The following is a 19828-nucleotide window of genomic DNA, read 5'->3' as shown; positions in this document are numbered from 1 at the left end:
GTGTCCCTTCTAAGAACCACTGCTCTATATATTAGCGCATATTGAACGTTCATGAAATATCTTCTTTTCCTTTACTGGTACCTATAACATTATCTACTTTTAAAGAGTTTTTGCTGCTATGAATGTATTTCGTCTACACTTGTTTCTCTTTTGAACTGCCTTTCTCCAGTTTCCAAATTTAAGACTTTTTAAAATATTTTCTTTTACCACGTCAATCTATGTTTTATTTAGTCCTCCCCTAAGTCTTCTTTCTTAATATTTTCCTCTCGTTTCCCCTTTACTTATTAAAATGTAGCCTAAATAGCCATAAAATACTTTGATGTTACCTAATTCCGTAATGTCACATTACTTCCTATTGTAACTATCTGCGTCGACAGTAAATATTTTCTCGTTAATTCATCGACGAAAGGGGGTTCTTTATATCATACTTTCTTCCAAATTTTGTTCTCAAATGTTCTTTAGTTTCTTTCTATCTGTTTGGCCTTCATCCAAATCTCACCACCATACGTGGCAAGAATTGGTCTAATATATAGTATTATATAATATAGTAGTATGAATATTATATACGATAGCGGTATACATCTCATGAGGATTGTACTCGTAATGACTTTTCATGTTCTGTATACATTTCTGCATTAAATACTTGTACATATTATAATATAAACAAATTTTAAAAAGAAGGTATACTTATATATATCGTTTTATTTATTTTTATTTCCGTTATTATTGCATTACATATTATGCTATAGGTTTATATATATATACTTCCATTCATGTTTTCAATTTATATATACCTAAGTGTATGTATAAAAAAAAACTGGTTTGCATCACAATTGATCAGAGATAACACGCATCAAATATGTGGTATCTTTATTTTGTATTTTGTTTTTCTTGCACTTATATTACATTCATATTTTCACATAACTGCTTTTTAAAAAAAAAAATGTACATTTCTTATATTAGTGCAATAATTGACTCGTATTTTGTGTGTAAAAGAAAAAAAAGCAACATTATGTTATTGTATTAACTAACACATATATATATATATCTTTATCATTACAAAAACAACAACTACTACTACTAAAACAGTGAGTATATTATATTAGTAGACATTATAATATAGCAAGACTACAACATAATTATTTAAGTCCACGGTGCTGATTTAATTAAATTTTTTCTAATGTAATATATTATTATTACGGTGGAAGACGTGTTTTTGGCCATGAAAAATATGATAAAATCGAAAAAGAAAAATAAGAATACGGCAAATGGCATCGCGTTGTGTGTGGCATTCTTCGTGTTCGGTCGATTTATACGGGTCGTTTGATAACGGGGATGCTGCGTCGTGGTGTGGGATATAATATTATAATATACATCGATGTTCTGTGTCCGTTCGCCCAAAACAACAATTAAAAACCGACATGTTTTTTCTTCGTGGTTAAATAAGCATGACACATTATTATTATTATTAAAAGGGAACGTTAATTTGACGATAAAATATATATTTTAAAATTTATTATAAATAACGTTACGTCGCTTAAATATATTATACCTATTCTTATATCATCGTGTACTATGGGCGTTGGAAGAACACATCATTTGTATAGCCATTAGTTATAGGTAGCTGTTATGCAGGTGACCTATTCGTACGCCCGTGTTCGATTCGTGTACGATTATTGTATATTGTTATGTACGCGTTAAATATAAATAGGTTTATAAGTTTATAACCAACCGTCCAATGAATCAACTTGATATATAAGTAATATTCTTAATAGGAAATGTATTATTCATTCTCATGTGTATAGCAGCAATAAGTAATAACATAATTTTAGGTGTATCGCGTGTATAATATGAAATATTATATTTATCTAAAATATATGTTACGAAATTTCTCGGGGAACTATAATTTGATTATCATGATAGTATTTTATGTGTTCTGTATGGTATGAAGAAAATCGATTTAAAGAGTAATTGTATTTCTAAAATGTATTATAATTCACAGTATATTATGAATTTAATAATAATATACGATTTATTTTTGGCTAGACGAGATAAAATTCTGTACGTCTCAATTAGTTTCATCATATTTTTCGTAGTTTTAGTTTATTTTTTACAATTTTAACGACTGTGGCTCAGTTTAGAATTTTATTGTTATTTCTCAGACAAAAACAAAACAACGAGTATTTCGGATTAAAATGAAACATGACTTTGAAATAAAATTGCAATTTATTTGTAATTTTTGCGGGTTTTATTTATTGTTTTATGTATTATGTTTAAAATTTATACTGACGTATACCTATAATATTGTGTATTCTATGTTAAAATCTATAAAGTATACTTTAAGCACTACCCTTTTACTCATCGCATTTGTATAAATTGATCGTACTATACTGTAAATGATTTTTAATAAACGGTTTAAAATTTTTTGAAAAAATACGATTTTAGCTAGTTATGCACCTTGAACTAATATCTTATATTCAACATAGTGAACAAATAAATGCAAATTAAGCCGATAACTCTCTCTCTCTCTCTCTCTCTATGTATATGTTGTTGACTCATAGTAAAATATGTTACTACATATACGAATTATTATAACCTTCTTGTTATATCTTTTTCTCAAATTTTGTTAACTATTTTACATAAAATGAATGGCAATATTTACATAACTGTATTTTACCACATTCCCGTATGTAGGACTTGATTAATTAGACACATTATTATAATATCAGTGAAACGGAACATAAAAAGAAATCTAACTGTGGTTCAAAAAATGTATTTCATTAGTTATTTAGGCATGGTTAATAATTCTTTTCTAAAATTTCGATATACATATATATTAATATATTATATTCATTGCAGTCAGTAATGTTCTTCATTAACAATATGTATATTATTATAATATAGTTTAAATTACGTATACCAGTGGGTTATAATAAATTAAAATACGTGGGTATCGTAGGCAGTATTATTCAAATATTCAAATTTATTATAGTAACTATATGTGGATTGATTTAGGTTTGAATGCATATTATTAAGACTAATCCTGTATGCATCGAGCAACGTTTTGAAAACACATTTTAATTGCTCATTCGGAATTCCTGCAATTGTAATTAGGGGCGAAAACTATATAGTTTGATGTTAATAAAACTCATTCGATACTTTCGATAACGAACAATAGTGTTTGTTTGTTTTTTTTTCGTTTTTTAATTGTTGTTATTATAAAATGTATAATAAAACAGAGTCTACCATCACCTTAATCTTTCACTGTATATACAATTCGTATAAATACACCTATTTATAGTTAAAATGCAAATAAAACGTTTATTATAGTTTCTTTTCATCCCATCATCACCACCCCCACCCTCTTTATCATATTATGTACACGAGTGTTAATAAATTGTAAAAAAAACCTGTCGATACCGAATCGTGATAAATAATAATTGTTTCGTACTTAATTGAAAAATAAAACTGTTCCAGGTGCCGCCATGGGACTGTCAGTGGCGGGAGACGGGCCTTCGTAGATTTTACGCTGCGAAGGACACCGTCGATTCAGCCAAAGGCATCGCGAAGACTATGCTAATTGACCGGTTACAAAGCTTAATTGCGGTAAGTTTTTCATTCATTAAATCACTTCAATGTATTTTTAACAGTAATCTCGAATGCATTTTCTCGTCTTAATTACAATAAATTTAAAATACAGGTATACTTAGTTCAAACATTTTTTTTTTTAATACGATAATTGTTGTTGCAATAACGCTTAAAGAAAATGCTTTGACGTCCAGATAATATGTAAATGTATAGTACCTAATTAATTGATTTAGGAACTCAGCTGCTATTACACGGCAATTAATTTCTTCGCTCTCTAAAAGTTACGACCAAAAGCGGTACCAATAAATATGTTGATCAAAGTAATTATTATTCGGAATTGGTTGAACATTAAATATAAGTATATAATGTGGGTATTATAGTGGTTGTAATCTGGAGTGAATGTCAGTGTTCTTGAAAAAGTTAGTATGGTCTGGTTAGTGTTATTTCCCTCAAGAGGAGATCCTTTCGTGGCCATAATTGGATTAGTTAAATGGTTGAACATTTTTTTGTGTATTTATTTACTTTACACTATTAAATAAAATGTGTTTTTTAATTATAATTTTAATTAACTGTAGTAACAGTTTTTTCCCCGATCAAATATCTAATTTTATTCATTAACTGCAGGTTATAACCAAAATCGTGTCTAGAAAGATATTTAATATATATATATATATATTTTTAATTCAAAACATCAATAAAACATTGTTTTACACACTATTATTGTGAATATACTATAATAATAATTAATTTAAGTATTAAGTGTATATAAAGCCAGTCCGGATTTGAAAGTTGCCATTCTGTATATTCTATATATTATATTATGTATATGATAGGTAATACATATACGGTTCCAGTACATAAATAGTGGTGTGTTTCTTTTTAAATGTCAATGTCTATTACTTTTCAATAAATCTGATTTTAGGCCGTTCACTTTTTAAAAATTAGATTGTCACTTATAAAAACTATTATGCTGAATTTATAATTCATTATTTTTTTTTTTAAAAAATGTTCTGAATTAATTCGTGTAGACGATAATATAATAATAATGTATTTACACGATTATAGATCAAAGATAATATGACAGTGTTGTTAATTTATTATTTGCAGTATAATATGGTATATAATCAAAAGATTATAATACATACAATATTATTCAAACAAAAATATTTTCAAACGTTAATAATTTTTGAAAAAAAATAGCGTTAACTTCTTAAAGAATTCCCCTTGTATAGCTTATGAGTTTGAATATAAGTGCCTATGTAACATTAGAAATATAAGTTTTAAAATAATAATAATTATTATAATATATATCGTGCTTAGACTATCATTAAACGTTGACAATCAGTAATAATTTTTTGGTGTTTTATATTGTCTATAAATTACACGATCTTACTATTTCGTATTTGGATATTTTGGCCATTAATATTTATTTATAATATTAATGTTTTAATATTTCAAACGTTAATTCTATTATAAACAATGATGACCATTTATTATATTACCGTTTTCTATGTGCTATGCAGGACGAAACCCGTTCGGTCGGTATGGACTATATATATAGGAAGGTATGTACAATTTGTACGTAAATATATATATATTATCTACTTACAATTTACATACATATAAATAAGAACTATATAGGAGTGGCGCAATGTGTGATGTTCGGAAAACACCCCACCGAGGTGCCTCCAAATATATTATATTTTAATATACGTCCGCAAATTATTCGACATCTACTAAACTATGTTTTCTAAATAACCATATTGTCGTTTGTGGAATATTGCCAAATTTATACGCGACCATACACGTATTTATTAATGAGAATATAATATACGCCTATGTACCGGTACGCACGCAATATTGTATCACATGCGTTATGTGTCTGCCGTTCGAGGTTTGGCCAATTTTTATAGACACAAATTGTTATAGACGTATCTACCTATAAACATGCCCACCTGTTGTATAAACCTATCTGCTATAAATTTATGTATAATAACGTGGCTCATTATTAATTCGCACTTTGGCGGTACCTATAACGGGCTTGCGAATTGGAATGGTGTATTCAAGCACGTGCGGAAGCAATATAATACAGGGTTATTCACGACCACGTTCAATCCCATTTTTCCTTCAATATTGAATTTAATCATATTTTGATTTTTTTGGAACTTAAAAATATACTAAAGGACCGTTTTTAAAAACTTAGATTTTTTTCATATCATTTTAGGAGAATCCTGTGGTAATACAAGAATTTTTTTTCAAATTTTTTCGTTTTTCTTAAATTGTTAATCATCGAATTTAATTTCAATATATTGATAAATATAAATCGACATTTTAACGAGTAGATTTTGAGTTATTTTATGTTGTGTATGATATGAAAAATAAATCCAGAATAAAGGATTTCGAAGATAAAAGGACTATGATGATTTGAAAATTTTAGTACCTATTAACATTTTATAATTTGTAAAATCTTTCTGAGTATAATAGTTACTAAAACTAATAAGGTTACATATTATATTTTATATATTTTTTAATTAATTTTAAAAGGAATTTTTTTCTTCATACCTTATTATATAGCTTATAATTTTTTTATGCTCACTCCTAGCACACTATATACATTTCATAACAATATTTTCAAATACTTAAATTGTTTGTCAAAACACTTATTTTTGTGATGAAAACTTATTTTTTTGAATGAGAATCATCCTTTTTTACTTTAAATTGTAAATTTGATATTTTTTTCAAGAATGTTAACGCACATCTAAATTGAAATTTGAACGAGTAGGTTTTGGGTTATTCAATTATAATATGTACTAAGGATAATATTTTATATTTATTATATAATATAGTTTTTCACCATAAATAAAATAGATATAATATTATTGGTCTAGCACTTATTGTACTTGGAAAATATTCACACATTTTTTCAGTTTTAATAAATAAATTATCCTTTATAGCTTTTAAAACTATTATCGTGAACTTTTATTCTCGGTACCTAATATTAATCAAAAATTTGACTCGTTTCAATTTTTGAATTATTGCACAACTTACTCAATAACAATTTTCCGAATAAGCCATTTACTTTATAATTGACTAATAAAAAAAAAAAGGTTTTTATACAAGAACCACCCTGTATATTATATTATAATAGTGGCACGCGTGTGACGCATGCAGCGTTTTAATAAATTATACGATTTTTTTCAACGCGCTGGTCAGAAGCCGCTGTCGGGTATACACGGCATATTTACTACATAACGCGTATATTATAATATGCAAGTATGCGCACAATAAAAATAATATGTCGTGTACCTACGTTATATACTATATACATGTATATAAAGATAATATGGAAACTGAGTTAGAGAAAAAAAAAAGAGAGACGGTCAAGTGTTGTAAATGTTCGGCGGCGGTTTTTGGACTACATCCAAGAGCCGCGCGAATTCTTCTACAAACAGGTGGCTAAAAAAACTACAAAAAAAGAATCAGTACATATATATTATTTTTTTTTTTTATCATTACTATTATTTTCGTTTCTGTCGCATTTCCTTTTCGCCACTTTACCTGGCTATGCATACGTTATAAAAATATTATGACTATAATATATGTATACGACAACAGATAATATCGACCACCGCATCGACAATCCTATGTATGACACACCGAGAACACGTTTAAGACTCATCGGGAAAACTATCCACGACATAACATTATCACATAAGCATTTTCAGTACTAACAGCCGCCGTGACCGAACCTGATCACAACAATTTATGCTCCTCCTCACCATGGCAGGCTGTCGTCGTTATAATGTGACTGGTATGACGAAACTATCGAAGTAATTACCTTCAGACAATTGAGCGCACGAAATCTGCTGGGATATTATTTGTGAGCGCGCGTCCAAGACATGAGAATTTGCCGAGGGCTTGTCAGTATTTTCGTGTCAATATTAATAATATTATTACGAGTCTTGTCGCTCGTCCATTAATTTGCCAGAGTGTAAGATACGCATCGCGTCTTCCGCAAAACACGCGTATATTTTATATTGTACAGAGAATAGATCCAAATCAGCTGCAGCGGACCTACTTCCCCTCTCCCTCACTAACCGAATTTTCGTAGGAATAATTTTGTTGTGCGTGAATAGGCACTAAGTAGTTATATATAACATTATTGTTGGTGTAACTATGTAACCTATGTAACATGTGCGGTCGGTATGTATAATAATATATACCTACTGGCTTCTTGTATATAACTTTACTAGTGATTACATCAAATACAAAATATTATATACTATATAGTATGTAAGTATAATATAAACAGAGTGAAATTTGGTGGTTCATCGAATACTATTTAAAATTAATTTCAAATCTGATTTGTCAAATACTTAAATGTATTACACCATTACTAAAAAATAAAATAAAAATATATATAAATTATAATATACATAATGATTAGTTTCAGTGGCATACAGGAGATGTTCTACTCCATTGATAGATTTCTGTGTTCAGCAACACTGCTTAGTCTAATATATGTATAATATTATAATTGGATGAATTTTACCAATAATTATAATATTTTAATGAATTATTAATTATAATTTTTAAATTTTTTAAGAGCCTCGTATTTTCTAAACATATTATCATAAACACCAATGTGACCAATAATTTTTTCTTTAATACTTTGAATTCAATAACATGATATAAATAGGACTAATTGTTTGAAATTTCGAGTACTATAATAACGATTAAGAATTCAATAATGTGGTTCTCGTTTAAAAAAAAATGATTTGCGTCACTACAGGGCGCTTCTTAAATTAAATAAAAAAAGCATTTTCAATATTCACTTAGTTATTCATACCTACTTAAAAATTCCAAAAATTAGAATTTTAAAAGTAAAAAATGATGTTAAAGAGCATGCTTGATTATGAGACACTCTGAGTAATATTTTTTGCAAATTGTATTCGTACACCGTTTTTCTATTATATAGAGGTGGATAAACACGTTTGCTGGTCGTTTTGGATACAATTCAATCGATAATATCTATTTTTACTCATTTAGTCATTTAGTCATTTATAATAATTATATTATATTTTATACAAAAATCACGTGAATAATTTAAGATCATGTTCACTAAGTAAATCCTGGATAAATCGCATAATTTATGAATTTATATCGTATATATATAGTTGATTATATTAAGCTGAATAAGTAATATTAATTAAGTTCCAAAAATAAACACATGGTAAACTATCAATTTAATATTATAATATAGGACACGTGTATTATTTATACATTTTTTCAATATTTTTTGTATAAAACCTCAAACAATTCTAATACTACCTATTATGTCTGTCATCACCGAAATTAATATAAAAATTAATAAACATATCAACGATGAATACATTTTAAATACCATACACCCATAAATAATACAATTTATCAACACGTTTATCTAAATTTAAATAAAATACACATTTCTGCTTCATTAGTAATACTAATAAGCCTATTAACTTGAAAACATAATACTATCCACGTAGGTACAAAAATAAAGTTACTTATTCATATTATATTCGTTTTTATACTCGAATGATTTATTTTTATTATATATTATTTTTTAAACATATTCGCATAGGTACAATGGAATAATTTGATCTATTCTCCGTAAAATAGAAAACGACTAGTATCTTGCAGATATAAAGGTAATACGAATCTAAATTATTGTTTATAAATAAAACGTACAGATTGCATGAATAAATCAAAGGAATAAGTATATCATAATAATATTACAATGATATTTGTTTATTTTTTATGATTTATTGTTGTATTATTAATTTAATATCGTTTTCGGATAATAGGTACAAGCACAACACACCTAATCTGACACATATAATGCATGTAGATATAGTGCTTAAATCATTGTATTGTACGAATAATAATTTTAATAATACACAGTATTATAATAATCCTTAATTTTGTACATGCCATATAGATATGGTGTGCGCATGCGTATAGTGTTGGTATATACTTAAACGATTTATTTATTTCATCATTAATTGGTCTTTATTGGTTCGACCTTACCACACACTACAGTTATTGTCAGCCCAATGAGTTCGAGACAATGTAAAAAACCTACAAAAATCATACATATTATCATATTTTACGTTTCAAACGTTTTTTTTCCTTATAAAACGACATACATTTTTACATTTTGAAGACGGTACAACTTTTATTGTTCAGTAATTCGTATTTCATTTTTCTGTATATATTATTTAAACAATCGTGTCGAGTCCAATCTAGTAGTTGCAACCTATGGTATCCTACATACACCGGACAATAGAAAAGTCTATCGAGATTGAAAAATTCAAAGTAAAAAGTTTTTTGATAAACTTTTTTTATTATCATATACATAAAAATAAAATACCGCTTATTCAAGTGTACGTCATAAATCATTTTCGTCACAAAACTATCGACAAAACTTAAACTATTCAATTTTGACAATATATTATATATATTATCTTGTATTGATGTTTAAAAAATGGTACTTCTATTTTCAATTAATGGTATATTTATTTAAAATTTTTACTTATATAAAACCAAAATTATATACTTTTCAATGCAATGAAATAATCTAACCATCAATAAATAAATTTTAACAATCCATCATCTTATTGTAATTACGACTATTAAAATATTTTTGTACCACATGTTGAATCAGTTTTGCATTATAAAACAATTTTTGTTTTACATATTTATTTAGTAAGTTTCTTGAATGAGTCAGCTATTCTATAAATATATGATTATTATAGGTCGATGTCATTTCAACAGGATTTCATGATTGCATTGAATGATTAATACATGAAATACGCACTTATAATTTTTTTTATAAAGTTCTATTAACGAACAAACTTAATCATTAACATACTGTACTACTACTATGTGTTAATATTTTACTTTTATAAATATATTATGTATATTGTATACTTGTAAATGCATGAGTGTTGATTTAACTCTTAGTATTGTCGTTGACAATAAATTTGACATATTGTTAAATTATACACATTTTGTATTTAAATGTATGAACTCGAAAAATGTTGTATAAGTATTATTGAAAACATTATACTACTTAAGTGACTTATATAAAAAATAAATTATTATCTATATAAACTTAAATATAAATTTAGATATTATAGCTTAAATATAGTATAGGTATAGGTACTTAAATATTTTAGCGTATAAATTTAGATGTCATTTTATTAGTCGATAAATTATTGATCAAGTTTAAAGTTGAAATCTTTGTGTATTTTTCGTAGTAATCTATGATTTGATCATTACACGTTCATAATTTGAATCCATAAAGTTCGATTAACCCGGTTTAAGTACAAATTAGTTTTAGCGAAATAGAAAATTGATTATTACTACACACTCAACGGATCTTTATTTTTAATTACGCATATACGCATACTGCGTAGTGAAACTTTATATACTGGTAGAAAACGTTTGTAACATGAGATACATTTCAAAGATCCTATATCAGCTTAATATGTACCTATATATTTTAAAGCAAAGATTGTGTAATTTATTATATTTATATTATTATATTATATACATAATATAATCAATGCGTGTGGTATATAAGACTTATAACGGTATGTATACGTTTAGAATAATAATATGTAAAATATTATATATTATTACTTCGAGGTATAAATGTTATATTGAATTTTTACTTTTATAAATACAAAATTTATTTGAATAAAATATTATAAAATGGTGGTGAGTATAAGCATATGTAACAGGTTTCGAAATTCAAAAAAGAAAAAATGTACAACTTCATTTAGTTATTATTATTATTGTAATAGAATGAAAAAAAAAATGAAGAATTATAATAATAAAATTATCGAAAGTATCTAATATATTATGTTACACATATCAATGTATGTATATATATATAGTAAGTATATTCAGTCGTTCAAAGTATAAGAGGTATAAATGAAATTATATATTATATACATATATAATAGTAACTACTTCAGATATTTTTTTTTACAAATTATACAGGGTGATTCACCAAGAACGCTTAAATTTCCATTTTTCTTCAATAAATTCAAATTTTAATTTTTGGAATTCTTGAATATTCTTAGTCCATATTAAATATTTTATTGAATCTGTCTGTACTATAGTTGTTTTAAATATGTTTTGTGAAGATGAAAACATTTGTTTCAAAATGAGATCTTTTAAGTTATTGCTTACTATAAGTTATTTGGTGTAAAATATTTTTAAAATATTGCGATAAACAACCGAATTCAAAATGTTAACGAGTAATTTCTCAGTTATTAAAATGTATTGACCTATTAATGATAATAATTTTAAAAAATTATAAATAGTTGTGCACCTTGTATTTTTAATACTTGAATCATTTTTATAAATTATTAATCTTGATAGATTAATATTAATAACTAATATTTTAAATTATCATAGCTCCTATATCTTCAAAATCCATTTTCATAGACCTATTATCCTTAGTTTAAAAACTTAAACAATTCAAAAACCATGTCATTTTACGAACTTTTATCGAAATCGTTTAAAAATAGATACTCAATTAATACAAAAATCTCAAGAATTTGAAATTAAGATCTTTAGTAAGTATATATATTTAAAAATTGCAAAACCATTATTTTGAATAACTGCATACTATTATTAAAAAAGGGGGTGACCATGGTTGATGAATCACTCTGTATACAATTCACGCAAGCCTATCTTTTACTCGTGAATTTTAAATCCAGGTTTATTACGAACTAAACATTTACAAAATGCAAGTCGTATACCTTCGAATTTATATACACATATCATAATATATATAATTGTGAGTGCGTAAGAAAACCTTGGTTGGCCTGTTTAAAACTTGCAAGAGATATTAATATTATATATTATATTATGTACACGCCGAGCTGCCACACGCACTCTCGAATATTCACACGACGAGAGATTATAATAATATAGTTATGTTATAGCCGTTATAAGTATCTGGTATACTCGTATACGATATAGGTATACGCAAGAGATTATAATTTTAAATCCACTCGTAAATCAGAATAAACGCGAAATTTTCTACCCATTTTCCGTGCCTTTTATTTTGTCTTCTTCACTAGATTTTTATTTTTGCTTTTTTTTCGTAATCAAATTTATTATAAATATTAGGCGAATCGATTTGAATATAATACGTGATATCTAGGTAATTTATCATTCGCACAACAACTTAATATAATAATAATTGATGGCAGCTAGTATATTATGCATATAATAGTGTAAAACTAAAAACTGCACACTGACGCGCCCGTGTATTACCGACGTTAATGACGTTATATATAATACTTAAGATATTATGCGACAGCGATGACAACTCACTGGAAGGGTGTTATTGTGAAATAAGGATTATAAAAGATTACGCGTTATAATACATAATATGTCTACCGACACAGCTCGCGTGAGCATCACGATGGATTGTAATGATTTTTTTTCTACGAAACGACTACCGTGATACGTGAACAACGCATAACTACGTCGACAGTTCTATAAATAGAAACTTAATATATTGTGTAGGGATTTTTTTTTTTATATAATTATACGGTTTCAATGTTGCCGTACACATATAATAATATATCTAATCATACTCATTGGTAAAAATGCAAACAGTCGTTGGAAAAACAACGAGGCGAATCGATAGTTTTTCAACAAAATTCGTGCAGATTTAGCTATACAATACTTGTTTATCTTGCTGCAGTTGAATATAATATTAAACAGTATGCGGTCCGTCGTTCAAAACGACAATTTATACTCTATATTATAGTATAAAATATGTCATACATACATTTTCTTAAAATAATAACGTAACCGATATTTTTTATTGTTATTATTATTATTATTTATCATTAGTTACGATACATATGACTAAAAACGTACAATAGGCGTTTACAATATGGGAGTGTAATATAATAGATCACAGGCGTTAGCAAATATTTCGGGGAGGGAGCAAAATTATTGGTAACACAATTCGTGGTCAATAGTTATTGTATTTTTAAAAATAATTTATTAACATCAGTCACACTGGGGTGTGCCAAATGGGTGACTTTCCCCACTTACGCCTCATAATTCCTTCCAAAAATCTACTTATTATACGCATTTTATAGTTTGTATAGATTTTACATTTTTGACTTTTGTGTTTCAAAAAAAAAAAAAATAAAAATATGTCACGATACAAAATTTAGGATTGTCTAAAATGTCAATATTTGCAGTTATTAACGTACTATATCTGGAGAAAAAATTTAGCCATCGTAGGAAAGGCAGTTTCCCTCCCTAACTCGTCCGTGTGAATAGCTTTATATAATATTAACTGCTAGTTTTATGGGAATTAAGTCATTGATTACTAATTAGCAACGTTTTATTGATAATAAATATAATTTTTAATTTTTTTTTTTTTTTAAAGATCTCGGTACCAAACTAATTTTAAGGCGGGGTGGGTAATCGATTTTCTAATATAATAACAAATTGGTTATTTAAAGTATTTACTACATATCTTTAAAATGTATGAAATTACAAAGTTATTGGTTGTTTATCATCAGCAGTGTCTATGTAGGTTATCGGAAAAACTCAAATTATTGGCATTTTAGACACTATGATAAATTACGTATTTAGATAACTATTCGTATACATGATTGGTTCATATAGTCTTTTTTAAGAATTTAAATATTTAGAGAAGGTATATAAATCCTGTGTCTTACAAAAAAATATATCAGAATTCGTTAAGTTTTTGTGATAATACAATTGGTTTATTGAATATTTAAAAAAAAATTTCAAAATAATCGTTTGCATTTATAAAATAAGTGTTATAGGAAATTAAGGATGTAGTTAAAAAATCATAAATGTAGAAATTTATTAGCTAACGTCATAAAACACGTATTATAATCCTATACAACTTCATTATTCCGATAATATTTAAGTTAACACTGGTGGTACTTGGATAGCGGCAGATAGCTCTGTATTTTTTTTTTAAATGTTTATTCTTTTTAAGCCTCGTGGCATGTGGTTAATAATAATTTAAAGATTCTATATTGTTATAATGAATTATTTTTCTGGATTACATCAGCATAATATATCTAAGGTAAAAAAAAAATCTAAAATTACACACACTAAGCTGTGTTGATAAAGGTTAGGAAAAATAACTTTTATAAATTATATAATGTATCTATAATTTATTTTTACATAATATTATATTTATATCTATACAGTATTTGAAAATTGTTTGAACTAGGTATAAAATTATTCGTTGTACAAGTTTATAGGAGCTGTGAGCTGTCCATCAAAATACAATTTTTTAAACGTGTTTTACAATATAGGTACTCGTATATTATTGGTATTTATACATTTATATTTTTTAAATGAAAAATTATTAGAAAACAACTAAACTGAACAAACGCAATAATATTAACGACTATTTATGAAAAATAAAAAATATAAATAATCTGTAAAAAAAACATAATTTTAATATTTAGAAAATATTAAAAATCTATAATCTTTAAAGTATACCAACCATGGAAGCAGAGTTTATAGTACGAATAAATATAATTGGGATATGTATTATACTAACTGATACCATGTTGATATTAATTATTCTGTTTTTAATTTTTTTTTTTTGTTTAACTCTTTCAGGTGCTTATCACATTAATTGGCGTTTTGCTTGCAAATTCGGCTTCAGAACCTTTATTACCCACGGATTGGATGAACGAAACGCATCGTCAGAGCAACAACAAAAGTCTGAACAAAAACTCTCAAGACTGGTAAACAATCTTTAATTTGCATAAATAAAATAGCAGTCGTCGTCAAGTACTTGAACATTACTATCATATTAATACTGCACAATGTGTACCTTCATATTTATTTAAATATTATCGTTTATTTTGGTTGGTCTCTTTGTCGATCGTATATTACTATTAGTATATGCTTGATAACTATACTGCAGCTACGACCTGAGCAATCAGGCTGGTAGACCGAAAAACGATGTCGCGTAAATCACCGGTTAATGTTATATTATTACCGTTTTATATTTATCCTATTTTAACGAAGCTACTTTACATAACCCGTATGGGACGTCATATACGTACTCTTGTATACCGATAGACTAGTTTCGGTTAGTGAGTATTTTCTTTTCCTTCGAAAATAAAATTTTAATACGAGTGTGTAATCCACGTGAAACGATCATCTCAGACGATTGAAATTGGCCTATACTCACTCAGTCAATTCACACATTTAATAATATACATATAGCTGTAGCGAGACGAAAATAATATACAATATAATTTAGTGACGTCGGGTGAATCTCGAGATTTTTACGAGACAGTAAAGCGTTTTAAAATGTGGTCGCGCTCGTTTAGCATTTGCATAAAGTCATTCAAAAAACTGTCTGCGTTGTAATTTTCCTGTTATTTTTTCTCTGTCCGACGTGTTTATACTTTTGTGACTCCCTTATCGTATAATCCGCGACCGAGGATAACCACTGTTCGTCCTATAAGCGAGAACCGGCTGTTTCATTAATAAATAATACACTTATAATGCTGTTTTGTACACAGCATTGTCACATGGACGGTGTAGATATGTTTATACTTCGTTTTATCTGGCCAGCTCGGCGGCTTATTTTAAATATTGTAACCGATGGTTTTCAGGTTAGGCGGAGAAGAAACATCGATAGAAGAAGAGGTAGCCGATCATCATTGGCTGTCTAGTCGTAAGAGCCAAGAATATCTAGTTTCTGTCGGTGGTCAGGAAGACTGTTGTCCGTCACAGATGGAAATGATCGAACCAAACGGCGGAAGTAACCCAGACGGGCTGTACGTTGAGCTTTTCAGGTAATTATATTATGATAAATTACGTCTGCTGCAGCCTGCAGACTCGTACAATATTATACTACGTATGTTAATACGAGAAAATAATACATTGAGCTTTCATTTAAATTATAAGTGCGGTGATAAAATAAAGATAAGAGAAACTCGAGACTTAATCACTACGGTCTTGTTACTAATAATGAACACACATTACATTATAAGTAGTTATATATAAAAAAAAAAATTATAAAAACAGGATGATGAAATATTTCACTCTGGTCCTTGACATCGTGGTACCACTGTGTACAAACTATGAATACTTCGATACAGCCCCTGTGTGCATGTGCACAATATATCAGTCGCAAAAGTGTGTTATTTGTATATTAAGTATACGTGTACAGTTTACTTTTACTCAATACAAAATTGTATTTCTTTAAAATAAAAATAAAATAGGGACTGTTATTACCTAAACGTGCATAAAAGTAACTATCTACAATAAGAATATTGTATAGGTAACATGATATTAAACATTTAGATCTTCATTTACATAGAGCGAATGAACCATAAATTAATATTTTACGAATATCGAATAGGTAGTAATATGTGTTTTGCGAAATTCGGACATAAATTAAAAAGGTATAATATGAATATGCACTGTTAGTAGAAAAACTCTTAATTTGTTTTCAGGGGACATCATCCAGACGAACTACCTAAGACTATATCAGAAATTTCAGAAATTTCATTTGATCGGTAATTACCGATATTTATATATGCACACACACATATATATATATAAATGCTTTAATTTTTTATTATATAATATGTATAATGTATATCCTTAACATTTTTAATATAATTTTTTATTTATGTTCTGCGAATTTTAAATTAGTTTAACTTCATACATATTTTTTAAAATAAAATGAAGTAAGCATTTTTTTAGACTTTTCAATTTCGCATGATTTATATTAGTAGCTAATTTTTGAAAATGTAGATTCAATTTTATCAAGTAGGTATTTTATTTTTGTTAAAGGTAGTCAAAAAAATAAAATTGGTTTAATTTGATTATTCACTATACAAAAATAAAAAACTTACAACCTACAACAGTTTTTACTTTGACTAGTGGTTAGTCCTTAATGAGAACCTAAATTTAAATCTATTAGTTTACAATGAATAAATTGTATATTTTTTATTAACTATATTAAAGGTAACTTAAAATAATGAAGTAACTAAGCATTTAGTTTTAGAGTTATTTATCAAATTTAAAAACTGTTTAGGTTCAAATTCTAATAAATTGTAAGTCAATACTTTAAACTTTAAGTAAAATGTTAATCCTAATCATTTTATTAAATTCCTACTTCTTAAATTTATTTTAATGCTGTTGGTATCTCGAAATACAAATACCTACTAAGAAAAAGTATTTAAATATAAGTATTCAAATAGTAAAGTTAACAAGGTTGTTGACTGATTATCTTTGTAAATAGTGTATTAAGATTTAAAAGTATTCAATGAAAATGCTCTTATACAGTTTATACTTTTATGCATTATAAATGGTATTGTATAATAAGGGCTGACTAAGAAACGTATTATTGTTCAATTATATTTTCAAACATTACTTTATTTAATATATTGCATGGTATTTTGAATTAAATTCTCATATTATTATATATCATCTATTAGTATTATCTTGTAAGTTTACGAATGCAATGTTATATTCTCGAAAATTAATAATTCTGTAGTTACTACTATATATGTACGTTATTATTTATATAGAATAATTATAGTTACAAAGCTGCACTTAAAGTTGATTTACATAAGTACTTATACTTACATCGTAGTTGTATAAGTAAAATGTATTTTCATCACATACGCCATTATAGTTTAGTACTACAAAAAAGGATTACAACGATATAGGTATAGAGTGAACAACAAATTGTTGATATTGCCTATATTTTTATCGTGTTTTTTGAATTTCTCGGTCATTACGATATTCTCCGAACTGATTAATAATCATTAATTGTTAAAAAAAAACCAAACATAATGTAGCTATAAAATTATACCACGTTCGAAATTTACATTATTATTATATTATAGTTAAAACTGCAAGAACGTCGTCTCTTAAGTACCTATACGAGCGACTGATACCGCACGCGTAATTAGTTATCTACAAATTGTTTTTGGACGCAATGAATGCGTTTAATACGATATTATAATATGCTAGCGATAAAAGTATACCTAACATAGCTAATGTAATACAATATATTATACGTCAAGAAGAGCAAATCTAAAAAAACATGGGAAAAAAATCGAAATATTTTAAAACCAAAAACCGCAAGCATCTCGTCATTTACATTTTAAACATATTATATAGGCAGGCCCGGTTTATAAAGTATAAACATTGTAGGCTAAAGACTATAGCACTTTGATTGACCATATAGATTTTAATGTTTTTTGTATTACAGTATTAAATTTAAATATTTTTTTCTAATACTTACAAAATACAAATTTAAATATTTTTTTTCGATACAAAATACAAATTATACACTTTAATTATTGGTATTTGGTATATGAGCTTAGGTACTATAGATTAGATATCCGCGCATAAAACTAAGTAGTTCCTCTTACTGTTGATTTAAATTCAGTCGGACTTTTAAATTTATATACGTACTTAAAATACGTAATATGCACATATTAATATGTTGTTAGCTCTATAATTCTAACGCATAACATACCGATATTTAGATTTAGCAGTTTCAGTTTTGTGTTATAAACTCGACATAGGCGTTAGTAATGCGGAGACAACACTAAACGCGAATACAAAGTCTTCTGGAAATTATCGAACTAGGTAATAATAATATATTATAATAGTTCAAACAACTCTCATACAACTTAAAGTTTTTGACTAGTATTAATGTTCGAGTTTAACAATATATTATCGTCGACCCCAACCACGGCGCGTGCGCTTATATATTTAGTTGTACGTCCGTCGAACCGTTCCGGTTCTCCGATATAGGTACGTTCTCTACACGGTCGACAGCATAACGCGCGCGTAAGCCGTAGTCATCAGCTGCCTTGCTCATTATCGTTTTTTTCCTCTGATCATGACGATATACTCGAGTTGTCTGGCCATTCAACAATGTCCGACCGGAAAAAACGTTAAATGCACGCGCGCACACATAATGCTATAGGTATAGGTACCCACTTGGAGACGGGTTCGAATATCGATAATATACACACACTCACAAACATAATATTATGCGCTAGTAAAATATACATAAATAACATGCACGGGCGGAGTGTTTAAATATAATTTTAATACGCGTGCCGTGTAAGTGCTGCCAGCTAATATCGTATTATTATTATTTTTATTGTGGTGG

The 19828-nt window shown here is 27.3% G+C and overlaps 1 protein-coding gene across 1 annotated transcript in view; it reads left to right on the top strand.

Annotated features, from left to right (window-relative positions):
• The window catches only part of LOC114127991 (uncharacterized), an 82290-nt gene that overhangs the window by 49006 nt on the left and 13456 nt on the right, over positions 1-19828 (top strand). The window contains exons 3-5 of the mRNA XM_050208530.1: positions 3478-3606; positions 15286-15413; positions 16296-16478. Coding sequence (XP_050064487.1) covers positions 3574-3606; positions 15286-15413; positions 16296-16478 — 344 coding nt within the window. The 5' untranslated portion in view covers positions 3478-3573. The remainder of the gene's footprint in view (positions 1-3477; positions 3607-15285; positions 15414-16295; positions 16479-19828) is intronic.

Source organism: Aphis gossypii, chromosome 1 (genome assembly GCF_020184175.1).
Source record: "Aphis gossypii isolate Hap1 chromosome 1, ASM2018417v2, whole genome shotgun sequence".
NCBI classification, from domain to species: Eukaryota; Metazoa; Arthropoda; class Insecta; order Hemiptera; family Aphididae; genus Aphis; species Aphis gossypii.
The sequence above is the reverse complement of the archived record's forward strand: the minus strand, read 5'-3'. Positions and strand labels throughout refer to the sequence as shown.